The sequence below is a fragment of the Scylla paramamosain genome, chromosome 42 (assembly GCF_035594125.1).
Source record: "Scylla paramamosain isolate STU-SP2022 chromosome 42, ASM3559412v1, whole genome shotgun sequence".
Classification (NCBI taxonomy): Eukaryota; Metazoa; Arthropoda; class Malacostraca; order Decapoda; family Portunidae; genus Scylla; species Scylla paramamosain.
This window is the reverse complement of record NC_087192.1, coordinates 3,095,001-3,102,500: the sequence shown is the minus strand read 5'-3', so window position 1 is coordinate 3,102,500 and position 7,500 is coordinate 3,095,001. Positions and strand designations below refer to the sequence as shown.

At 43.0% G+C, this 7,500-nt stretch overlaps 1 protein-coding gene across 1 annotated transcript in view; it reads left to right on the top strand.

Moving 5' to 3' along the window:
* The window catches only part of LOC135093163 (insulin gene enhancer protein ISL-1-like), a 200,981-nt gene that overhangs the window by 82,336 nt on the left and 111,145 nt on the right, over positions 1 to 7,500 (top strand). Inside the window, 2 exon segments of the mRNA XM_063992089.1 lie at positions 1,926 to 2,024; positions 4,092 to 4,258. Of these exon segments, the coding sequence (XP_063848159.1) occupies positions 1,926 to 2,024; positions 4,092 to 4,258 (266 nt within the window).

The following is a 7,500-nucleotide window of genomic DNA, read 5'->3' as shown; positions in this document are numbered from 1 at the left end:
CACACACACACACACACACACACATACTTATATACACATCAATTCATACACACCTGTACATATACACAAACTTACATTCATACACGCACACGCAGTGTTATCATTATGCACACGCAGTCATGCATACACACACACACACACACACACACACACACACACACACACACACACACACACACACACACACACACACACACACACACACACACACACACATAGCATAGCACTGAAAGAAGTATACATCGATAGATAAATAGATACATGCATGATGGGTGTTCATGTATCTGCACACACACACACACACACACACACACACACACACACACACACACACACACACACACACACACACACATAGTCCTACATAACGAAATTAATGGATGAACACTGATGTTAAAAGTTTTTACATACAGAATTTTTGTATAATATGTACAATTATTTTTCCCTTCCTCCTTTCACTTTAACAAACAGGAAAAAAAAATATTTGTTGAGTTCCTCTCCATTTTTTTTTTTTTTTAATTATGTGATGAAAAATTGTCTTTCCTCCCTTTCCTCTCCTCCTCCTTCTCCTTCTCCTCCTCCTCCTCCTCCTCCTCCTCCTCCTCCTCCTAGGGAGGAGGAGACCTTGGAAGAACCTTTGAATTTAAATCAGAAAAGGTTATACTTGCCTTATATAACTCACTGGTGCGCCCTCATCTAGAATACTGTGTACAGTTCTGGTCACCATACTACAAAAAAGACATTGAAAAACTAGAAAAGATACAGCGCAGAGTCACAAAGATGATTCCAAGATTGCGCAATAAGCCGTATGAGGAACGACTGGAAGAACTAAACCTATTTAGTTTAACAAAGCGCAGGATAAGAGGAGACCTAATTGAAGTGTTCAAAATTTTCAAAGGATATAGTAACATTGATGCACATAATTATTTTACCATTGATCATTCTAACCTAACAAGAAATAATGGATTCAAGATTATACCCAAACGTTTTAAATCCCACGAGGCCAAACATTTCTTCTTTAATCGTATAGTAAATATATGGAATAAACTTCCTGCCGAAATTGTAAACAGCAATACTATTGAATCATTCAAAAATAAAATAGACAAATATTTAAAAGCAAATCCCCAACAAGCTCTCTTCTTGTCCGAATAATTACTAAATTCACTATTTAAACTCTTATTCAACAGTTTTAATATAACTTGTATTAACTTTCAGATAGGCGTATAGAGTTCACCGTAGGGTGAATAGTAGAACTTCCTTTCATCCTTTCCTATGAAAATTTCCATGTCAGTTTTTCCATACTGCATGGTACTTTTCCCAACTATTTCCATGCCAGCGCAAGCTGGAGGGAGTGGTGGGTGGGGAGGAGCCTTCTGCTATGCTGTCCTGTCTCTCTTCACTGTAGCTAGTTAGAAGTAGTTACCAAACAGCCTTGCAAGGACCAAAAGGTTTGTTGCTGTTTGGTTTTCCTTTGTATTCCTTTGTATTCCTCCTCCTCCTCCGCCTCCTCCATCCCTTACTTTTCCATTTTTTTTTTTTCTTTTCCTTCTATCTTTCATTTTCCTGTTCGTTTTTTTGTTTTCTTTTCTTGCTCCTTTCACTTCTCCATTTTCTTTTCCTTTACTTTCTATCATTTCTGCCACTGCTAACCTTTCCTCTCTTTCTTGCCTCTTTTTTCCTTCATTTTTTTCTTATTTTCCTTTCTCCTATCCGTCTATTTTGTCTCTTATTTCCTACTCCGTCACTTTGTCTCCCCTTAAACTTCCCTGGTCTTTTCCTCTCCTGGTTTTTTTTTTTTCTCTTATTCTCCCTTCTTCTGTCCGTCTATTTTCTCAACCATCTCTTGTCGCTTCACTCTCTCTTCCCCAAAGCATACCCGGTCTCTTTGTGTTTCTCTAAGCTTACCCCTGCGTCTCCCCCTTCAGGCTGTTCGGCGCCAAATGTGAACGCTGCGGCGGGGGCTTCAGCCGAACAGATATGGTGATGCGAGCGAGGGCCAAAATATTTCATCTCGACTGCTTCAGGTGAGAGAAAGAGACACATACATACATACATACATACATATATACAGATACTCGTACACGCGCACCTGTTTTTTTTTTTTTCTCTCTCTCTCTCTCTCTATCTTTTTCTCGTTCTGTGTTTCTCTGTCTGTTTTTCTCTCTTGAATAATACTGAGACAAGAATGAAATGTCTTACGGGTTATGAAAGGATTTTTGTAAGTGTTACAAGTAGTAGCAGTAGTAGTAGTAGTAGTAGTAGTAGTAGTAATGGCGTGAATAAAGTATCAGCCCTAAATGTTAAATAGTAAGAGCAGTAGGAGTGGCAGTAGCAGCAGCAGCAGCAGACAGCACCAGACAGCAGCAAACAGAAGTAGACAGCACAAGGCTTTCTATTTTGTCTCACCACTATTCTGCCCACCTTCCCAGTCTTTCATTCCTTTAAGTGGTAAACTCTGGAACTCCCTCCCTGCTTCTGTACTTCCTCCTACCTGTGACTTTCAGGAGGAAGGTTTCAAGACGCTCCTTTTATTACCCTAGGCCAGTACCCATCTTACATAACACACACACACACACACACACACACACACACACACACACACACACACACACACACACACACACACACACACACACACACACACACACACACACACACACACGGGCAGCAGTCAGGCAGAGGTAATGCATATTTTTTCTTTGCAGTTCATCTTTCCCTCTTTGGTTAGGTGCACGAGTCTTGTCTGTTCTGTCACGGTGCGTAGTGTTTGTCCTCTCGCCTTTCGTCTCTCCTTCTGTCTCCTGTTCATTCATTCGTTTCATCTCATTTGGTTCTCTTTCCCTTCTTTCCTTCTTTATTTTTTTTTCTTCTCCAGTCTCCAGTCCTTTCCTTCGTCGTATTTCATTTGCTTTTCTTTTCCTTCGTTCCTTCTTTATTCTCGTTTCACTTCCTTGCTTCTTTCATTTTTCTTCTTTCTGTCTTTTGTTTCGATTTACTCTGTTTTCCTCAGTTTTTTTCTTTTCATTCTATTTTATGCCTTCTCTCACTCTCTTCTGTCATTTCCTATCCTGTCTTTTGCTTAATTTCATTTGATTTCCTTCCTCCTTTCCTTTCCTCCCTCCTTCATTCCTTTTCTCTCTTTTCACCCACCATAACTTCTACTATTACTACTACTACTACTACTACTACTACTACTACTACTACTACTAGAAACTATTCATCCTTTGTACTTACTAAATGATTATAAACGTACTTTTTTTTATTTTCACTCTCTCTCTCTCTCTCTCTCTCTCTCTCTCTCTCTCTCTCTCTCTCTCTCTCTCTCTCTCTCTCTCTCTCTCTCTCTCTCTCTCTCTCTCTCTCTCTCTCTCTCTCTCTCTCTCACCATGCCCAGGTAGTAATGAGGCTTCCATGTCGCACCTGGATTAGGGAAATACCCGATGCTAATTACCACTTTTACCTGGTCGTGCTCTTACCTGCTCGTTTTTATCTTGCCGTGCATACTTGGGGGTCGTTGTTTTCTTCCTTTGTTTTTTTTTTTGTTTTTTTTCCTTTTTCCTTCGTTCGTTCGTTTTCCTTCGTTCCTTCTGTCCTTCCTTCGTGTCTTAGGTATTATTCAGTAGTAGTAGTAGTAGTAGTAGTAGTAGTAGTAGTAGTAGTAGTTAGTTTGTCTGCGTGGGTGATGCTTTGAGTGGTGGTGGTAATAGTAGTAGTAGTAGTAGTAGTAGTGGTAGTAGTAGTAGTAGTAGCAGCACCAGGTCGTAGTCACCAAAGGGGAGAGGAGGGGGTCGTCCTTAACACACACACACACACACACACACACACACACACACACAACAACAACAACAACAGTGACACCAGAAGCAACACCAATAATAAACCGGAAGGGGGTGGTAGCTTTGAGAGTCGTAGCTAAGGGAGTCGTCCTCAGCTGAACCACCGCAGGCACCACAGACACCAACAGTAACAATAGACAGAAGCAACACAACCACCACCAAAACAGACGGGAAGAAGGTTCGTAGCTGTAAAAGGGGAGGTCGTACTTACTCATCAGGAGGTCGTCCTTTCTAACTAACGGGAGGCCGCCGCAGGTGCAGATCGTGCGGGAAGCAGCTGATGCCAGGAGACGAGTTTGCGCTCCGGGACGACGTGCTCTTCTGCCGACATGACTACGACGCCATCAAGGAGGAGGCGCGGGACGGCGACCTCACCGACGACAACCACAACACCGACCCTGCGTGCCCCGTGCAGTTAGCAGGTGGGTGCGGGGCGGGGACGGGAAGAGAAGGGACGTGCCGGGGCGGGGGAGGAGCTGAGGATAAGAAAAAGGGCATAGGAATAGAGGAAGAGGAGGAGGAAGATGATAGGGAGGTTAATGATGAGTGGGTAGGTATATAGCTTAAGAAGAGGAAGAAGAGAAGAAGGAAGAGAAGGAAGAAGAGAAGGGAGAAGGAAGAGGAGACGAAGGGTAGGTAGATATGTGTGTAGATTGGAAGGAAGAGAAAGAAGAGGAGGGAGGAAAAGTAGGAGGAGGAGGAAGAGGAGAAGGAACTGTGTGTGGAACGTGTGTGGCGTATAACGAAAAGGAAGAATGAGAAAAGAGAAAGAAATGAGAAGGTCAAGAAGGAAATGGAAAAAGGAGAGGAGAAAATATGAAAAATTATAAGAAGAGAGAGGTTAAAGAAAGTAGAGAGAGAGAGAGAGAGAGAGAGAGTGTTGAGTTATCCATATATCAGTCAGTCAGTCAGTCAGTCAGTCAATACATGTCAATTAGTCCTGAGAAGTTGTGGTAATGATGATGACGATGATGAGCTGTGATGAGTGATGATGATGGTGGTGATGTCAAAAAATTATTACGTCAGTCAACCAGCCAGCCAGTCAGTCAGTCAGTCAGTCAGTCAGTCAGTCAGTCAGTCAGTCAGTCAGTCAGTCAGTCAGTCAGATGATGTTTTCCTGTTGACATGGTTACAGTAGAGGGGGAGGAAGGGAGAGAGGGGAGGGGAAGGTAAAGGGTTTATGAAAGAGGGAGAGAGAGAGAGAGGTAGGGGAGAAGAGAGAGAGAGAGAGAGAGAGAGAGAGAGAGAGAGAGAGAGAGAGAGAGAGACAAATAAGAAGAGACAGTGAGATGAGGATTATGGGACGGAGAGAGAGAGAGAGAGAGAGAGAGAGAGAGAGAGAGAGAGAGAGAGAGAGAGAGAGAGAGAGAGAGAGAGAGAGAGAGAGAGAGAGAATCCTAAACTCCGACATTAAACTTTTATTTCTTCTTTCTAGATTTATTCATTTCTTTCTTTGCTTTTCCCTCACTTTTATTATTTTTCTTTCTCTAATCCTCTCACTTTATCCTGCTTGCTTTTGTGTTTTTCTCCTCCTCCTCCTCCTCCTCCTCCTCCTCCTCCTCCTCCTCCTCCTTTCTCTTGTTCGCTTTCTCTCTTCCCCTCTTCGCCTTTCCTTCATCCTCTCTTTAATCTCTTTCTAAAATCTTCGCGACTTATTGGCTTCCTGTTCTCTCTCTCTCTCTCTCTCTCTCTCTCTCTCTCTCTCTCTCTCTCTCTCTCTCTCTCTCTCTCTCTCTCTCTCTCTCTCGTATCTAGTTGTTTTTTGTTATCTGTTTTTCTGCCGTTTTTTTTTTCTTTATTTTTCTTTTCTCATTTTTGTTGTTATCGTTTTTTTTTCTTATTCTTTGTTTTGTTTTTTCTTCGTCATTTTTTTATCACTTACTTTTTATTTACTCATTTATCATTTTTTTATTTTTATCTCATTTGCTTTTTTTTCCTTTTTCTGTGTATTTCTTATTTATGTTTTATTTTTCATTTATCTTTTATTTATTTATTTATTTATTTATTTATTTATTTATTTATTTATTTTCATGTCTTAATGCTCAGTTAATATGTCCTTTCTTCCTGACCTCTCTCTCTCTCTCTCTCTCTCTCTCTCTCTCTCTCTCTCTCTCTCTCTCTCTCTCTCTCTCTCTCTCTCCCCTCCCCTCCCCTCCCCTCCCCTCCCCTCCCCACTCCCACAATACCCCAATACCCCAAACTTTACCTCCCCAATACTCTCTCCCTTACTCCCCTTATTCTCCCTTGACTCACTCCTCTCACCCTTACTCTCCCTTGGACATTGCTGCTCACCCTCCCCCCTTCCATTGCCCCTTGATAAACAGATCGCACCAGGGGTCAGTTTGGGAGAGGCTGGGAGAGGGAGAGGGAGTGGGAGAGGGAGGGAGAGGAAGAGAGAGTGAGCGAGGGCCATTTAGGTGTAATGAGGTTAACTTAACATGGTTAGAAGAGCTCAGCTGGTAGGCGGCGGAGAGAGTGAGAGGGAGAGGGAGAGGGAGAGGGAGAGAGAGGGAGAGGGAGATAGGCTGACCACTCGAAGGGAGAGACAGAAAGGGAGGGAGGGAGAGGGAAAAGAGATGATGACCACTCTCTCTCTCTCTCTCTCTCTCTCTCTCTCTCTCTCTCTCTCTCTCTCTCTCTCTCTCTCTCTCTCTCTCTCTCTCTCTCTCTCTCCGACATCTGCCTTCCTCCCAATCTGTCTGCTGACTCCGCCCTCCTTGTTTCCTCCTCTCCCTCTCTCTCTATCTCTCTCTCCCTCCCTCTCTCTCTCTCTCTCTTCCTCCCTCCTCTCCCTCCTCTCCCTCTTCTCTTATTTTCTGTCCAATATTTTCATTTCCTTTTGTCACTTCTCTCCTTCATCTTCTCTGGCGTTTTCTTTGTTCTCTCTCTCTCTCTCTCTCTCTCTCTCTCTCTCTCTCTCTCTCTCTCTCTCTCTCTCTCTAATGTATTTTATTGAATTATGCCCGTAAATACATCTCTCGGGAAGCTGGAAGGAGTGAGAGAGAGAGAGAGAGAGAGAGAGAGAGAGAGAGAGAGAGAGAGGGGGTGGGGGGCGGAAAAAACTGACCTCTTCATTCTCCCGGAAAATATTCTTAATGTATGGAGAAAACTGCCTCTCTCTCTCTCTCTCTCTCTCTCTCTCTCTCTCTCTCTCTCTCTCTCTCTCTCTCTCTCTCTCTCTCTCTCTCTCTCTCTCCTCATTTTTTCCCTTCCAGTTCTAGTGTGTGTGTGTGTGTGTGTGTGTGTGTAGGATGGAAAGTGATGAGGTATAATCAGAGGGTAAGTGATGTCATTAGAGAGAGAGAGAGAGAGAGAGAGAGAGAGAGAGAGAGAGAGAGAGAGAGAGAGAGAGAATATGATGGAAGGAAGAAAAGAAGGAAGGAAAGAGAAAGAAACTTAACAATATGTGGAAGGAAAAGAAAGAGAAATATACCCCCATTGAATGACTTAGAGAGAGAGAGAGAGAGAGAGAGAGAGAGAGAGAGAGAGAGAGAGACATTATTTCCGGGTGCGGTAACCATTCGGAAAGACAAATATGATTCCATTTGACGAAACAACTCCACTTCCCCGGACAAAAAATCAATGTTTATTCAATTTGGAAGAGCTAATGTTGTCCCGTCTGTCGGCCCGCGTCTGTCTGTCTGTCTGTCTGTCTGTCTGTCTG